The sequence below is a fragment of the Oncorhynchus kisutch genome, linkage group LG20 (genome assembly GCF_002021735.2).
Source record: "Oncorhynchus kisutch isolate 150728-3 linkage group LG20, Okis_V2, whole genome shotgun sequence".
Taxonomy (NCBI): domain Eukaryota; kingdom Metazoa; phylum Chordata; class Actinopteri; order Salmoniformes; family Salmonidae; genus Oncorhynchus; species Oncorhynchus kisutch.
Genome location: NC_034193.2, coordinates 30,066,921 through 30,085,271, shown reverse-complemented (window position 1 = coordinate 30,085,271; position 18,351 = coordinate 30,066,921). Strand labels below are relative to the sequence as shown.

The following is an 18,351-nucleotide window of genomic DNA, read 5'->3' as shown; positions in this document are numbered from 1 at the left end:
TGCATATTCAGTCACCAACCATAGAAGTAAGCATGATGAAAGTGAATAGTCAGGGAATACACACGCTTACAGTCATCTTGTTCTTATAGGCATCTTAGCAGGGATTTGTGCACATTAACATCTTGCAGTGTTAATTCTTAGATTAATACAACCCAATGGTTTTGTGTTATTAATATAGGTGTGAAAGATGGAAAAGCAGGGAGTGGAGGTCATTGTTATGGTCCATAAAACAAATGACAGGGTAGTGAAGTAGTCTTCATTACAGAAGGCGATAATTACATGAAGGGGCATGGCGATGCAATGAGTGAATCTGTCGACCATTTAAAAGGTAAGGAAAATACATACAATTATATATTATTTAATATGTACCTGAATTAACGTAATTGAAAAATGTATTGTTATGTGGTTAATTATTTTTTAGACAACAGCTAAAGGCAGAAGGAAAAAGGAAGTCAGGTACTAAAAGTCAAAAGTCAATGAAGTCAGGTACTAAATGTAAAAAGTCAATTAACCATGTCCATGTCCTACTGTAGGGGCAGTGCTCAGTGACAATTTCCTGAAACAGGAGGTAAAAATATACAATATAGGTTCACAATATCAACACTTAGTATATCAAAATATATATAACCATACATGAGGAATGTAATATATTTACAGTGATATATACACTGAGTGTACAAACTTAAGAACACCTTCCTAAGTTTGAGTCCCTTTTGCCCTCAGAACAGCCTCAATTTATTGGCTCTACAATGTTTCAAAAGCATTCCAGAGGGATGCTGGCCCATGTTGACTCCAATGCTTCCCATAGTTGTGTCAAGTTGGCTGGATGTCCTTTGGGTGGTGGACCATTCTTGATACACACAGGAAACTGTTGAGCGTGAAAAACCCAGCAGCGTTGCAGTTCTTGACACAAACCGGTGCACCTGACACCTACTGCCATACCTCATTCAAAAGCACTTCTGAATGATCCCTCTGAATGTCACACATACACAATCCATGTCTCAAGGCTTAAAACGTATTCTTTAACCTGTCTCCTCCCCTTCATCTACATTGATTGAAGTGGATTTAACAAGTGACATCAATAGGGATCATAGCTTTCACCTGGTCAGCTTATGCCATGGAAAAAGCAGGTGGTTTTAATGTTTTGTACACTCAGTGTGTATATATACTACCGTTAAAAAGTTTGGGGTCACTTAGAAATCTCCTTGTTTTTCAAAGAAAAGCACATTTCTTTTGACCATTAAAATACCATTAAAATAACAGTGTAGACATTGTTAATGTTGTAAATGTCTATTGTAGCTGGAAACGGCAGATTTTTCATGGAATATCTACATAGTCGTACAGAGGCCCATTTATCAGCAACCATCACTCCTGTGTTCCAATGGCACGTTGTGTTAGCTAATCCAAGTTTATAATTTTAAAATACTAATTGATCATTAGAAAGCCCTTTCGCAATTATGTTAGCACAGCTGAAAACACTTGTGCTGATTAAAGAAGCAATAAAACTGAACTTCTTTAGACTAGTTGAGTATCTGGAGCATCAGCATTTGTGGGTTCAATTACAGGCTCAAATGGCCAGAAACAAAGAACTTTCTTCTGAAACTTAGTATATTCTTGTTCTGAGAAATGATGGCTATTCCATGTGAGAAGTTGCCAAGAAACTGAAGATCTCGTACAACGCTATCTGAGCAGCTTACCGATCGTTGCATCTGTACATAGCCCATCTGTAAATAGCCCATCCAACTACCTACCTCATCCCCATATTGTTTTTATTTATTTATTTACTTTTTTGCACACCAGTATTTCTACTTGCACATCATCATCTGCACATCTATCACTCGTGTTGATTTGTTAAATTGTAATTACTTCGCTACAATGGCCTATTTATTGCCTTACCTCCTTACTCCATTTGCACACACTGTATATATTTTTTTTAAATTGTGTTGACTGTACTTTTGTTTATCCCATGTGTAACTGTGTTGTTGTTGTTTTTTTGTCGCACTGCTTTGCTTTACCTTGAACAGGTCGCAGTTGTAAATGAGAACTTGTCCTCAACTGGCCTACCTGGTTAAATAAAGGTGAAATAATAAAATAAAATAAATCTCCATAAAGCTCTGCCCTTGGTGTAATGAGGAGAGGGGAGACAGAGAGCTGGTTTCAAGCGCAGGGAGCAGCAGATGTTTACTGCAAAGGACCACAGGAGGCAGGTTCCTAGGTCAGGCAGAAGGTCATACACAGGGGGTCCAAAAGGACACAGTACAGGCAGGGAAAAGGCTAGTAACGTTGTCCAGGAGATCAGGCAATAAGTAGATAACAGGAAATCCGATAGGCTAAAGTACAGGCAGGGAATAGGCAAAAGGCGTAGTTAGTGAGGCAGGCAAAAACTATCCTACACGGGAGGAGAAAAACAGAGCTCAGAAAGACATGTGTCACAAAACAAATACCGCACAGTGATGGGATGCAAATAACTGAATTAAATAGTGTGTGATAATGACATACAGGTGATTAGAATTCAGGTGATTGGGATCTGGAGAGTGAGCTGCGTTCAGGGGATCTCAGTGTTTGAGAGTGTGACCAGGAAAGTGAGCTGCATTCAGGGGATCTACGTGTTTGAGGGTGTGAGTTGGAAGCAGACGTTACACTTGGTAGATAGTAAAAGAACAGGACGGACTGAAGACCTGTGGTCACTCAGAGGTCACTCTATGTCTTATGCCGTCTGACAAAGTTGCTCAGAAGCAAAGATGATTGGGAACAATACAGGTATATTCTGTTCCTCAATTTATCTCTATCTCATGTACTTGGCTACACACCTAGACCAATTATGGGGAGTGAATGTGGAAGAGAGGAACCAACCTTCCTCAGAAGCACAGCATTGGTAGGATAGATATGTCTTACTATTGTTAAGCATATAATTGCCAACCATTAATATATAAATAGTTGGCAATTACAATATTCATTTGAATGTTTACATATCTTGCATAACTCATCTCATATGTATATACTGTATAACATTATTGCATCTTAGACTATGCTGTTCTGTCATTGCTCATCCATATATTTATATATTCTTATTCCATTCCTTTACTTAGATTTGTGTTTATTTGGTAGTTGTTGTGGAGTTGTTCGATTACTTGTTAGATATTGCTGCACTGTCGGAACTAGAAGCACAAGCATTTCGCTACACTCGCAATAACATCTGCTAACCATGTGTATGTGACCAATGGAATTTGATTAGATTTAATATTAACCAAATCAGGTGAATAGGTCATTTTTCTCTCACATTTTGGCAGTACGTCCAACCAGCCTCACAACCACAGACCACATGTAACCACACCAGCTCAGGACCTCCTCATCCTTCTTCTGCACCTGTGAGCTTGTATAAAACCTGCCACCCGGAGAGCTGATGAAAATGTGGGTTTGCACAACCAATTAATTTATCCTTAAACTGTCAGAAATCGTCTCAGGGAAGCTCATCTGCGTGCTCGCCGACCTCACCAGGGTCTTGACCTGACTGCAGTTTGATTTCAGTGGGCAAATGCTCACCTTCGAATGCCACTGGCATGCTGGAGAAGTGTGCTCTTCACAGATGAATCCCAGTTTCAACTGTATTGGGCAAATGGCTAACTGCGTGTTGTGATAGAAATATTACATTTACCTGATTTGTTGGATATATGACGATAATATACTTAACAGTGAGACATTTATGTTCTATTAAATGTCTGTGTGAACTGAGAGGAGCCTAAAATCCTACAGCTGGCATTCCATAGATAAGATGTGGTGGGTGTCACCGAGATAGCCTGGAGGAACAGAACAAAGGCCTCAGTATTCCTAATTATCCTGCCATCTGGGAGACAACACCAGAGGCAGATGACCACAGGATGAACCCAAAGTGGCTTATGGTGCCCCCCAATTTATATGGGAGGGGTTGAACCAGCCATGACTGAGCATTCTTGGTATCAGCTATATAAGGAACGGCATGGTCTGTAAAGGGTAGGCTCTCGGACCATTTTAATTATTGCAATAATTAATTCATATTAAATAAAGATGATTGCTTGAAGAAATGACAGTCTCTCTCAGTACTGAAATTTCCACGACAGTGTATGGTATCATGTTGGCGAACGGTTTGGTGATGTCAACGTTGTGAACAGAGTGCCCCAAGGTGGCGGCAGGGTTATGGTATGGGCAGGCATATGCTATGCACAATGAACACAATTGCAATTTATTGATAGCGATTTAAATGCACAGAGATATCGTGACGAGATCCCGAGGCCCATTGTTGTACCATTCATCCGCCACCATCACCTCATTTCAGGATTATAATGCACTGCCCACCATGTCGCAAGGATCTGTACACAATTCCTGGAAGCTGAAAATGACCCAGTTCTTCCAAGGCCTGCATACTCACCAGACATGTCACCCATTGAGCATGTTCGGGCAAAATGAGCAACTAGGGGCCAGGAATATAATGTGAATGGTGGTCTACATATCACATTTTCAGAGTTGTATTCATTAGTGCACACTGTAGCAAAACTTTTAAAACCGAAAACATGAGTTTGTTATTGGACAAGTTTAAGGTAGCCCCTCCCTGTTTCAGTCAGTTTTCTTCTGTGCAGTGTCTAATAAATACAACCCATTTGCACACGCAATGAATGAATGAGCACACATTAGAATATTCAACAAGGATTATTTTTCAAATGAAATGTAATACCATATCTGTCACGCCCTGGTCTTAGTATTTTGTGTTTATATATTTATTTGGTCAGGCCAGGGTGTGACATGGGGTTATTTTGTTTTGTGTTGTGTTGTGGTATTGGGGGTTTTAGTAGGTATTGGGATTGTGGCTGAGTAGGGGTGTCTAGCATAGTCTATGGCTGCCTGAGGCAGTTCTCAATCAGAGTCAGGTGATTCTCGTTGTGTCTGATTGGGAACCATATTTAGGTAGCCTGGGTTTCACTGTGTGTTTTGTGGGTGATTGTTCCTGTCTCTGTGTTAGTTGTCACCAGACAGGCTGTATAGGTTTTCACATTTTCCGTTTGTTGTTTTTGTATTGTTCGTATTAGTTTTCATTAAACATGTATCGAACTAACCACGCTGCATTTTGGTCCGACTCTCCTTCGACGGAAGAAAGCCGTAACAATATCCCTTAACAATATATATTGGAAATGTCCAATGCAGCCTTGTTTTATATCAATATTAAATCATCTCTGAGTAACAACTAAAGATGCAATATGCAGAAATCGCTACGTAATTTCCTGGCTGCTAAAATGTGAATAGTTTGACTAATTTGAGTTTGTGACAAAACAAGCAAGTATAGTGTTGAGAATTCTTGTACCATCTAAACTTTCCATAACCAAAAAAGCTGTTTGAAGCTGGTGTGCAAAACCAGAAGTAAAAGTAAAACGAGACTTAAGAACGAGAAGCATATAAAGAGCACACATATACCAGCTTTACTGCTTCTTAGAAATCTGTCATTTTCATTGAAAGCAAGTCTAACTCTCATCTTTATTTAAATTTGGTTGGGTTGCCCAAAAATTTACATATTGCCACTTTTAATTGCCTTATTGTAATTGTTTTCATTGTTTTGGTCACCATAAGCAAACTAACCAGCAAAGAAAAATTGGCACTTGCAACGTCCATTGGATTCCAAGAGTGTTTCCTCATGAAAAAAATGTGCAAGCACCTCAATCCATGATGAACCAACATAGATATTGGGAACAAACATTTGGCTGAATAGGGGCAAAATTGTGATTTCCAGTCGAAAGCGATGCAGCTATTCATTCCTTTCACGTCTCATGTTTTTTTAAAATCAGGAAGTCTCTGTGAATCCATACAACCACTCAAGCCCCCATTAACACGTTGGACAGTTCACAGTCCCTCCCTCCAAAACTTTCACACCAGAAAACCCAGAATTGCTTCCTCTTTTCAAAGCAGAGACATGTTCACTGGTGGTGGGGACAGTTGGTAGGGGAGTTGTTGACCTTCCCACACGTTAACAGAGAAACAATGGCTCCATTGACTTGGCTGTATCCCGCCTCACAGCCAGAGTAGTTAAAGGTCCAATGCAGCCATTTTAAATCATTTCTGGGTAACAAGTACCTTACTGTGATTGTTTTAAATTAAAATGGTTAAAAAAATAAACCAAAATTGCTTCTTAACAAAGAGCAATTTCTCAAGCAAGACTTTTGCTGGGACTGTCTGGGAGTGGTCTGAGTGGGGAGGGGAAAACTAGCTGTTATGGGCAGAGAAACTTTCTTATTGGTCTATTAACTCATTGCCAGGTGCTGTCACCAGGCAGACCAAAACACCATCGCACTGAAACAGAATTCAATTTCAGGCAGACTTTTTAAACAGCTCTTACACTAAAAGGGCATTATCATAACTTTCACAATTTCACACTATTATTCCAACCTCATAGTGTGGAAATATGTAAAACGGAAAATCACATTTTTTAAGATCCTTTTCGCTTCATTTTTTACTATTTTCTACATTGTAGAATAATAGTGAAGACATCACAATGATTAAATAACACATATGGAATCATGTAGTAACCAATAAAGGAGGGGGTGCTTTGCTGGTGACACTGTCGGTGATTCATTTAGAATTCAAGGCACACTTAACCAACATGGCTACCACAGCATTCTGCAGCGATACGCCATCCCATCTGTTTTGCGCTTAGTGGGACTATCATTTGTTTTTCAACAGGACAATGACCCAACACACCTCCAGGCTGTGTAAGCTCTATTTGACCAGGAAGGACCTGGCCTCCACAATCACCCGACATCAACCCAATTGAGATGGCAGAGTGAAGGAAAAGCAGCCAACAAGTGCTCAGCATATATGTGGGAACTCCCTCAAGATTGTTGGAAAAGCATTCCAGGTGAAGCTGGTTGAGAGAATGCCAAGAGTGTGAAAAGCTGTCATCAAGGGAAAGAGTGGCTACCTAAAATATATTTTGATTATTTAACACTTTTTTGGTTACTACATGATTCCATGTATGTTATTTCATAGTTTTGATGTCTTCACTATTATTCTACAATGTAGAAAATAGTAAAATTTTTGAAAAAACCTTGAATGAGTAGGTGTGTCCAAACTTTTGACTGGTACTGTATATCATTGCATGGTTTCTCCATTACTCCCAATGGTTTTGGTTAGCAGTGACGAAAGTTAGCTGAAGTTAGTACTGTCTGTTTTAAGAAATCCGAACCGAGGATTACGGTTTCCCTTGGGAGTAAGAAACAATATAACTGCAATGTCTAAAATACCGAACCTATCCTTTAAGTAATTATTTTAGGCATTGTTATAGATCAATTGATACGAACTTCTGACTTAAATCTAAAAGCTTGGTTAGTAAAGTGTAATTCTTAGATTCTGTTATTCCATGTTATCCCACAATATTTATTTATTCTGTTTAAGAATGCATTTCACACAGACACAAAATATTGAAGGATTTTTTTCCATGTATTAAGGCACACGTAGTGTATATAACCAATCATTACATTAAAAAAATACACATTTTCTTCATAAAATATTTTCTTACATATGGACTCCTCTCTGCACTGTCGCCAGCATAGCTGCATGGTTAGTACACATACAACCATATTTCCTACAAAAAGCTTGTTTGCTTTCTTGCAAGTATTGTGTATGTTTACGTCCTGTTTCTTTGGCTCACTGATAGGTAGGAAACATCCCAATCGGACAAACCCTCAATGTACAGTACCAGTCAAAAGTTTGGACACACCAACTCATTCAAGGGTTTTTCATTATTTTTACATTGTATAATAATAATAATGAAGATATCAAATCTATGAAATAACACATATGGAATCATGTAGTAACCAAAAAAAGTGTTAATCAAAATATATTTTATATTTGAGATTCTTCAAAGTAGTCACCCTTTTAACATGCTTGGCATTCTCTCAACAAGATTCATGAGGTAGTCACCTAGAATGAATTTCAATTAATTGGGGTGCCTTGTTAAAAGTTAATTTGTGGAATTTCTTTCCTTCTTAATGTGTTTGAGCCAATCAGTTGTGTTGTGACAAGGTCGGGTGGTATACAGAAGATAGCCCTGTTTGGTAAAAGACCAAGTCCATATTATGGCAAGAACAGCGCAAGTAAGCAAAAATAAAAGACAGTACATCATTACTTTAAGACATGAAGGTCAGTCAATTCAGAAAATGTCAAGAACTTTGAGGCGCTATGATGAAACTGGCTCTCATGAGGACTGCCGCAGGACAGGAAGACCCAGAGTTACCTCTGCTGCAGAGGATAAGCTCATTGGAGTTAACTGCACCCCAGATTGCAGCCCAAATAGATGCTTCACGGAGTTCAAGTAACAGACACATCTCGACATCAACTGTTCAGAGGAGACGGCGTGAATCGGGCCTTCGTGGTCAAATTGCTGCAAAGAAACCACTACTAAAGGACACCAATAAGAAGACAAGACTTGCTTGGGCCAAGAAACATGAGCAATGGACATTAGACCGGTGGAACTCTGACCTTTGGTCTGATGAGTCCAAATCTGAGATTTTTGGTTCCAACTGTCATGTCTTTGTGAGATGCAGAGTAGGTGAACGGATGATCTCTGCATGTGTGGTTCCCACCGTGAAGCATGGAGAAGGTGTGGTGGTGCTATCCTGGTGACACTAAGTGATTTATTTAGAATTCAATGCACACTTAACCAGCATGGCTACCACAGCATTCTGCAATGATATGGCCATCCCATCTGTTTTGCGCTTAGTGGGACTATCATTTGCTTTTCAACAGGACAATGACCCAACACACCTCCAGGCTCTGTAATGGCTATTTGACCAAGGAGAGTGATGGAGTGCTAAATCAGATGACCTGGCCGCCACAATCACCCGACCTCAACCCAATTCAGATGCGTTGGGATTAGTTGGACTGCAGAGTGAAGGTAAAGCAGCCAACAAGTGCTCAGCATTTGTTGGAACTCCTTCAAGACTGTTGAAAAAGCATTCCAGGTGAAGCTGGTTGAGCGTGTGCAAAGCTGTCATAAGGCAAAGGGTGGCTACTTTGAAGAATCTAAAATATATTTGGATTTGTTTAACACTTTTTTGGTTACGACATAATTCCATGTGTGTTATTTCAGTTTCTCTCTCTTCACTTTTATTTTACAATGTAGAAAATTGTACAAATAAAGAAAATTGAGTAGGTATGTCCAAACCTTTGACTGGTACTCTATATAAAAATCTTCACAAGAAAAAGTACAAAATGCCACCTGCGGTTCCATCCTCACATTAATTTGTTATAAGGGGAGACTTGGGGAGGGTAGAGGCTGTTGAACTTGTGTGTTTTTTTTAGATCAACAGCAGTTTTAGTTAGCAACTGCAGGCGGACTTATCCACAAATCATAGTGAGTAGTCATTTAGGATGCAAGTGGATTTGTAGATCAGTCAGTCTGCAGTCTCCGACAGCAATGTAGTCGATCTCAAACACGCACACACAGATACAGTGTCAGAGGGCAGAACTTCATGTAGGGGGAGGGAAACCCCAGTCCTGAAGGGTCAGCTTGGATTGCTTACGCCTCTGTGATTAACTGATGAGCCCACTGATTAAGGCTTCTCAAGCCTAAATTAATCGATGTGGATGGGAGTAAGAATCTCTTGAGAACTGGAGTTGTGTGGTTGCTCCTCCAGGTTTAGTGTTTTTTTGCCCTTGTCTGAAATCTCTGGCATTGTAAAATAGCACTAAACTCTTTAAGAGACCCCAGATTTCTCATATCGTCACCGGAAAACCTTGTATCTCCAAAAAGTGAACTTTTCAGGAATTGATCAAAAAAAAAAGTTTATTATAGTTTTGGAACCTCAAGGTATTTTGAATGACTTTGATTGGTCCTAGAGTCATGAAACTTTTACAGCACGTGGAAGGGAATGACTGTCAATATACTGTATGTAAAAATAAAAATAAACGATATGAGATCTGTCAATGGCTCATCAGAAACGGCTGACAAAGCTTGTCTAAATTCTACGAGTACAAAACTGCTGGTTGTATGAAAAGCTATTGGCCGTAACTTCGGAGTTGTATAATCAATATCTATCAAATTTGTTAAGACATCCCAAATGCTTCAGAAACAAAAGCAACACATTTATAAGGGGCTAAAATTGTAAGCTTACCCATACGAGGACAACAAGATTCCTAAGCAAATGTGGCTCGTGCTGGTGCCAATACCTCGGGGAAAGTCATTAAAAAAACTTTATTTTTATCGATGAATACTTTAACCATCCCCACCCGACACTGACACACATAACTCATTGTTTTGGTCACTATCAGGAAACTAACCATCAAAGATTAATTGGCACTTGTAAAGTACATTGGATTCCAAGAGTGTTTTCTCATAAAAACAAATGTGCAAGCACCTCAATCCAGGATGAACCAATATAGATCTTGGGAACAAACATTTGGCTGAATAGGGGCAAAATTGTGATTTCCTGTCAAAAGCGTTGCAGTTATTCATTCCTTTCAGGTCACGTGTTTAAAAGTCTCTGAATCCATACAACCCCTTCGCCCCCATTCAAAAATGTGGGATAGTTCCCAGCCCCTCCTCCATGCCAACTCCAAGGCGTTCACACGAGAAAACCCAGGATTTCTCCCTCTTTTCAAAGCAGAAACATGTTCACTGGTGGTGGAGGGGACAGTTGGTAGGAGAGTTATTGATCTTCCCACACATCCATAAAGAAACAATGGCTCCATTGACTTGTCAGTATCCCCCTCACAGCCAGAGAAGTTAAAGGTCCAATGCAGCCATTTTTATCACAATATTAAATCATTTCTGGGTAGCAATTTAGAACCTTACTGTGATTGTGTTTATTTTTGACCATTTTAATTGAAAACAAACAGATTCTTAGCAAAGAGCAATTTCTCAAACAATAATTTTGCTAGGGCTGTCTGGGAGTGGTGAGTGGGGAGGGGAAAACTGAAAACTAGCTGTCATTGGTAAAATTTTGGAACTCGTTCTTGTTGGTCTATCAACTAATTTACTGCCTGGTAGTAGGCATGCAAAAACTCGATCCCACCACAACAGGCTGAAATTTCAGGCTGTCTTTTCAAACAGATCATATACTAAAAAGGGCATTATCATAATTTTCACAATTTCACAGTATTATTCCAAACTCAGTGTAGAAATATGTATAAAACAGAGAGAAATCACATTTTTGACTGCACTGGGCCTTTAACATGTAAATCGCCGTTTAAAAAAATGCGGTCGATTATTAACTAGCAGTGTGGGCTTGTTGCCCAGAGGAATCTGAACTATGCATTGATTATCAAAAACAACAACGACAACGAGGGACACATTTCCCTCTTCCGAATCACACGCAAGAATATAAACATGTCTCATATGAATAAAAATACATTGGTTTCTTCCAACTTCAAGGGACAAACAAATTCTCTAAATATTCAACCATAGTATTAGAACTCAATCTTCACTTTTCTTGGGCGTCCACGATGACAAAGTTTGGGACACAGTGGAAGAATAACACTGGACCCCATCTTGGAAACTTTGGGAGTTATGCAGTGCGTGTATTGCACATACTGCATTGTAAGCAACAGGAATGAAAACGCAAATAACCTTTTCAAATGAAAATTTGAAACTTTTGCCAATGTGGTTTTCCACTATTCAGCTGAAAACCTGGAATTCTTCGTACAGTAGTATCTTTCCCAGAAATGTCACTGGTATGTTGTAAGAACTTATCAAGAACATTGCACAAAGTCCAAGCTTACACAAACCCCCTTGGTCTCCTATATGCCAATCTACCATTTTAAAGCCACATTAATGAACACGTCTTCCCTGGCCACAATGGCGGTCTTCTAAATCCATAATGTATTTCTTTCGTGGGGTACAGACGTCGGTCAGATGGTCAGCAAAGCCCTTCTCTTGGCCAAACAAAATGGCTTTGATTGTACCGAGCCCCATCAGGTCTTCGAGCTGCTCACCAGAATATTAAACTTCTTCCTCATAAGCATATAAATGGCTTACCGGTGGGGGAAAATGGTTGAAAAGACATCATATACAGGGCTTCCTTGCAAAAGAGACCTTGGTCTCAATGGGACTCCTTGCTAAAATAGGTTAAATACAGTAAAACCAGTTTTGCCAATAGGGTTGTTTTTGTCTGAAACCCCACACATTAGTGTGTTGTACATTTCCCCCCATAAAACCGGGAAGACGAGCAATGTCTTATATGTATGATTACAAGAAGGAAAGGATAAGGGAATCAGACACTCACATAATGATTCACACACAAATATGACAATATACCACACAAACATGAATGATAACATTCAATAAAATAAATCTAAAAACTAAAATATTTCAAATTTTATATCCCTAGTCCAGTGTTACTTGGATTATTCTCCCATTTATCATGAGATTACTTAAAATATTTAGATATTGTGGTGCTGTCCGTCTTTTGCCTGCTAGTAGTACCATATAGTCAGGATTTGAGAACTGTTTATTTCCGGTGAGTGAATTTCCTCGGCCTTCAAAGTACTCTGTGTTGTTTCCGAGGCTGTGTTAAAAATGTTGACATTGAGGTGCTACCGTAGGGAGACAAGGAAAAAAGAAACCTTGGTGAGCGTTGAAACAAGTTCAGCACACACACGCTAATAATAACAACGTCCCTCCGATAATGCTACATTGTATTGGGTGGTGTTGTGTAACACCCCAGGTTTTCAGGAGATACAAGCTGGACATCCTCTGGCTGGCAGCCCTGTGACTGCTACTCCAAACAGTACACCTCCATTCACGCAATCACACACTAGTTCCCACTCATGCGAACTTAATCTCAGACACTCAACGTGCATTCACTCTTAATGCATTTTCTTTCAAATGCATGCACACAGGCACACACACAGTCCTCACATACCCCTGCATCCCACACACACTCGTTCCCATCTTCCATCCCTCTCACGCTCCTCCTTTTCTACAGCAGTAGCTACCCTATCCCCTGTCTATAACCCAGGTTCATGCCTCCTCACATCACTTCCTGTCAGTCTCATCAGGTGTGCTCTCTCTGGCCGCTCCAGGTGTCTGCTAGGCCCAGGTACTCTGGGTTCTCTGCCGTGGGCGTCACAAAGTCATTCACCTGCCTGGGAGGAGGGTTAGGCCCCCCATCCCTCTCCCCACCACCACCACCACCCCCGGCCACAGCCTTAGCCACTAGGTCCAGGTAGTAGGGATTGTCGAAGGCAGGCGAGGTGGAGCCGGAGGTCATCATGGGGACCAGGTACTCCGGGTTCTCCACGCTGTGTCCCGAGCTCAGGCCATTGGGGAGGTGCCGATGCCTCTCGGCTGCCCCCTTGCGGGGCAGAGTGCTGGGGCGCTCGATGGCCCCCGGCCGGAGGTCCTGCACCTCCTGGTTGATGTACTCTGGGGGAGGAGAATGAGGAGAGGAGAATAGTTCAGATATGTAGTTTCACATAGAGATATACAGATTTAATTATATATTTTTTAAATGGTAGTCTTTGAACATAAAGAAGTACAGGTGAAGGCACAGCCATATTACGTGAATAACAAATTAATAGGGACACTCAGACTGATTATGACTTGCACAGATGTTTTTCAGCACCACGTATAAGTAGATGAATGTGTGTATTCAGACCTGAGTTCAAATACAATTTGTTTTCCTTCAAATACTTGAGCATTTGCTTGAACTTGCTTAGAGTGCCAGATGCAAGGGGTAAGTTTACACTTATCCACTGCACTTATCCGCAGTGGTGAAAAAAGTACCCAATTGCCAAAATTGAGTAAAAGTAAAGATACCTTAATAGAAAATAGAAAATAAAATATAGAAAATAAAATATATAAAATACTACTTAAAGTCACCCAGTAAAATACTACTTGAGTAAAAGTCTTCGATTTTATATATGCTTATTTATATATACTTATTTGGCGCTGGCCCCCATGGGAAGTACATGGGAAGGAATGTAGTGGAGTAGAAGTTACCCCAAAACACAGATACCCCAAAACTCTACTTAAGTAGTACTTTAAAGTATTTCTACTTAAGTACTTCACACCACTGCTAATCCATTGGTTCCTTTGGACCAGGCAAAACAGCACAGGTCTATTGTGTACTGTCTATGACCTAACTCACCTGGTAACTCGTGATTATGATTATACGCATTACCCCTACGGGGCAGCGAGTGATGATTAAGATGATTATAATGATGCATCGGTGACGGTCCATCCGTCTCTAGGTCGCTCTCTCCTCCATTGGGGAAGGTGGGGTCTTTGCAATAGCGCCCGGGGCTCGCTGGGGCGTCATCGGGACCCCCGTCTAGGAACACAGAGTCCGAGTGTCCCCCCGTAGAGAGGTGTGAGGTGGTGCGGGCCAGGAGGGAGGGGTAATGGGGGTTCCAGGGCCCATTGGAGATGGCACTGGCCCCCATTGGCAGAGTGGGGTACTGGCTGCGCCCCAGGGTGCTCACCGAGGAGTACATGCTTCTCGGGCCGCCCGCCATGGAGGGCTCACTATCCAATCCATGGTCCGTACTCTGAGGGGGTGGAAGAAGAGTTTGTGTGTGAGACAGAGAGAGCGAGAGCGAGAGAGTGTGTGTGTGTGTGTGTGTGTGTGTGTGTGTGTGTGTGTGTGTGTGAAAGTAGATCAAGGAAACGTACTATTAGGGGAAGAAGAGGCAAAAGGGGAGAAGGAAGGGGCAGGAGGAGGGGGAAAGATGGAGAAGGGAAGGAAATGAGGGAAGAACAGGAGAGGTCGCAAGTAGAGGCTAAGTGATCGTTCCAAAGACAGACAGGACAGAAGAAAAGGGTCAATGGGAGGAAAAGGCAGAGGAAATCTTCAGAGAGGACAAAGTGAGTTGAGTACTGACCCTGTGTGAGTGGTGTCGTGAGGGGCCGTTGGGGCCCGAGGTCTCCGCTTGGGGTCTGAAGAAGTTGGGCTGGGGCACCAGGTACTCCTCAGCATCCAGCAGGTCTCTGATTTCTGCTCCCTCCTCCTCCAGTAGCATCCTGAAGAACTGACTGTCAACCGGACTGGACAAACTCATCTTGTCATCATTCTGGCGAGAGAGAAGGGAGGGAGGGAGAAAGAGGTGGAGGGAGAGGAAGAAAGGAATGATTTAGGAAATTAAGTAAGCTGGTAAGCAAACAGATGGTGAGGGTTTGGCTACATGTATTTGAACAAACAAACTCACATGCACACAGATTCCACTCATACTCATGTCACAGACTGGCAAACAATATCCACACATCAAGCATGTCTACAAGCACACACACACACAGCCACCCAGTCACAGACGGACAGACGGCAACATACACAGAGACAACAACAGACACACACACCTGGATGACTACGTAGCGAGGTGGGTCTCGTGCCATGGCGCTGAACTCGGTCACCAGCTCCTTGAATTTAGGCCTGCTGTCTGGTTCAATCATCCAGCCTGTGTATCAAACGCAGACACAGTATAGTCTGAACTATAGTCTGAACTATACTATCAATGAAATACATTTCATTTGTGTTGCGCTTTTAAAAAAGACTTGAATGGATGAGTCTTTTCCATTTATTTGGAGTATTGGCCTATGAGCTGTGTCAACAAACTTTTATTTTGGGGTGAACCCCCCCATTTTGTTTGTATGGAAGAAACGCTACAGTTCCAGTGCCACTTACACTTGACCATGATCATGTAGACGTCAATGGTGCAGATAAGGGGCTGGGGGAGCCTCTCGCCCCCCTCCAGCAGCTCTGGGATGTCTCGTGCCGGGATCAGGTCATAGGGCTTGGCCCCAAAGGTCATCAGCTCCCAAACAGTCACCCCTAATGAGATCGAGAGATACAGTTGCAGATACAGTTGCAGATAGAGATGGTTCCAAATGCTCCATCCAACATTAAAAAACAGTATGGTGTACTATGGTATAAATTCTGTAGTGTTTGTGCAGACTTTACAGTAGTATTCACTTTAATATTTTTGCTGACTGTTCTATACTGTAGTGTTTTTGCAGACTGTATTATACTGTAGTATTTACTGTAGTGTTTTTGCAGACATAAATGTAGTATTTACTACAGTGTTTTTGCTGTATTATCTTTTACATAGAGGTGGCTTTCTCCTTCAGGAGAAATATTAAAAGAGCACATTTTCCTTAACCTTTAGGTAGGTACTAGGGTGTGAATGGATCGTTCAGAGCTTCTGCTCACTATTTCTATTACCTGTAGGGAACACAATGCGGTCTATATTTGGCATGTAGGTTTATCACTTATGGGTGTCACAACTTGTGATTATGGGGGAGGGGAATTGGCAGTATATATATTCAAATTCAACAATTTAGCATTTACTATAGTTAAAAAAGTGTAGTGTTTTTGCAGACATTACTGTAATTTTTACTACAGTGTATATTTGCAGATAATACTGTAGTAGTTACTGTAATATTCTACAACATTCTATAGTAAGTACTACACATGATCGAGGGATACTACAGTGTGTAGTATAGTATTCTACAGTAAGTACTGTAGTATTCTATAATAAACTGTTGTTTTGTCGTGTGTGATATTACAGCAATAACAGTCTATTCAAATTAGAAGGTAGTCTTTGAATGTTTGGTGCCAACATGGCGGCCATTTAAATGTTATATCTCACACTCAGTTTGCGGACTTTATTCAGAGCTATAGATAAACAGTTGTGGGCACTAAAACCTGTGGTACAGGTTTTTGTAAAAAAACTATTGCTATTTGATTCGATAGAGTGCCTTGTTGCATACGCATTATGGCAATTGTTCTGCCTATACGACTTAACTTTTTATTGCCCACAAATGTACAGAGGTACTGTTGAGTCTGAAATAACAGTCGACGTTGCTGTCTTAGTGAATATTTAAATGTTTAGTGCCATTATTTATATATTAAGTATGTGTATCAAGATGGGTTAGAAGTGTCTAGACTAACCGTAGCTCCACACATCACTCTGGTGGGTGAACTTCCTGTGGAGGATAGACTCCAACGCCATCCACTTAATAGGCACCTGAAGAGCACAGATACATCACATTGAGTGAGTAAAACATTAGGAACACCTTCCTGATATTGAGTTGACACCATTTTGCCCTCAGAAAGAACAGTCTCAATTCGCCGGGGCCAACGGGATCCCCCAGTTTGTTATGTCAAGTTGGCTGGATGTCCTTTGGGTAGTGGACCATTCTTGATAAACACAGGAAACTGTTGAGCGTTAAAAAAACACAGCAGCGTTGCAGTTCTTGACACACTCAAAACGGTGCGCATGGCAACTACTACCATACCCCGTTCAAAGGCACTTAATCTTTTGTCTTTCCCATTGCCTGGTTAAATAAAATACAAAACTACAATACAAATACACAATCCATGATTCAATTGTCTCAGGGCTTAAAATTCCTTGTTTAACCCGTCTCCTCCCCATCATCTATATGGGTCTCTTTCTCAAGGGAGCCCTGCACATACAATTCATAGACAAAATCTAATAAAAATCAGATCAGTACAAAAACAAACTAAATAATAGCACAACAAACAATCAAGAAAAACAGCATTATTCCTCCGCAAATAGTTCCCCAATTAGTATTTTAAGTTGCCCAAGCGGCATCAGAGCATCCAATTGCTGTGTATTTTGCAATTGGTTCCAGCAATGATGTGCATTAAAACTAAAAGCAGATGTACCTATTTCGGTAGAGACCTGAGAAACCTCAAGAGTTACCAAACCCGCTCACAGGGTTGGTTATCTCATATATTTTTTTTAAACTTTAACAAAAAAGTTAGGTAAGTTGGAAGCTTGTGTAGTAGGGCTTTATAAACAAAAAGGGAGTGATACATTGATTGACAGGACTTTAATGAGGACCAGCCCACCTTTTGATACAGGACGCAGTGGTAAACGGCATACAAAGTTTAAGAGTGGTAGTTTCTGCAATCTGGTAAATGGTGTCACTATAATCATGAACTGGCAGGAAAGTTGACTGTACAATTTTCAATTTAGGGAGAGGGAAGATCTATTTCTAAAAAAGCCCACTTTAAAATCTTAGCTTTTTAACTAACTCATCCATATTTGTTTTTTAAAACATGAAGTATTTGTTAATCCAAATGCGCAGATTTGTAGGCGGGAACCTGATAAATGGGAGAATCATCTAGGGTTGGGTGATATGGCCAAAATTTCGTATCACTATATTTTTCAAATATTTTACAGTATTTGGCGTTATTTTAGGTTTTATGAATAATAAAGGTTTTAAATACATTTATGAGAAGTTCATGACCCTAGGGTGGAAACATACATTATAAGTGATTTCAATGGAGCTTTCTCTATTCTGAATGTTTTATACTGTTCAATCCAACTTCAAACCAAAATAACTTTCTGCATTTTCATACATTTCTGGAT

The 18,351-nt window shown here is 40.7% G+C and overlaps 1 protein-coding gene across 2 annotated transcripts in view; it reads right to left on the bottom strand.

Moving 5' to 3' along the window:
* Positions 1–9,785: 9,785 nt before the first annotated feature.
* Positions 9,786–18,351, bottom strand: part of erbb2 (erb-b2 receptor tyrosine kinase 2) — a 41,954-nt gene continuing 33,388 nt past the window's right edge. Inside the window, exons 22-28 of one of the 2 annotated variants that reach the window (XM_020453883.2) lie at positions 16,905–16,980; positions 15,639–15,785; positions 15,314–15,411; positions 14,842–15,030; positions 14,109–14,508; positions 12,994–13,384; positions 9,786–12,552 (exon numbers count right to left, since the gene is read on the bottom strand). In XM_020453883.2, coding sequence (XP_020309472.1) covers positions 13,014–13,384; positions 14,109–14,508; positions 14,842–15,030; positions 15,314–15,411; positions 15,639–15,785; positions 16,905–16,980 — 1,281 coding nt within the window. In that variant the 3' untranslated portion in view covers positions 9,786–12,552; positions 12,994–13,013. Of the gene's footprint in view, positions 13,385–14,108; positions 14,509–14,841; positions 15,031–15,313; positions 15,412–15,638; positions 15,786–16,904; positions 16,981–18,351 lie in introns of both variants that reach the window. The other variant, XM_020453882.2, reaches the window with a different exon arrangement.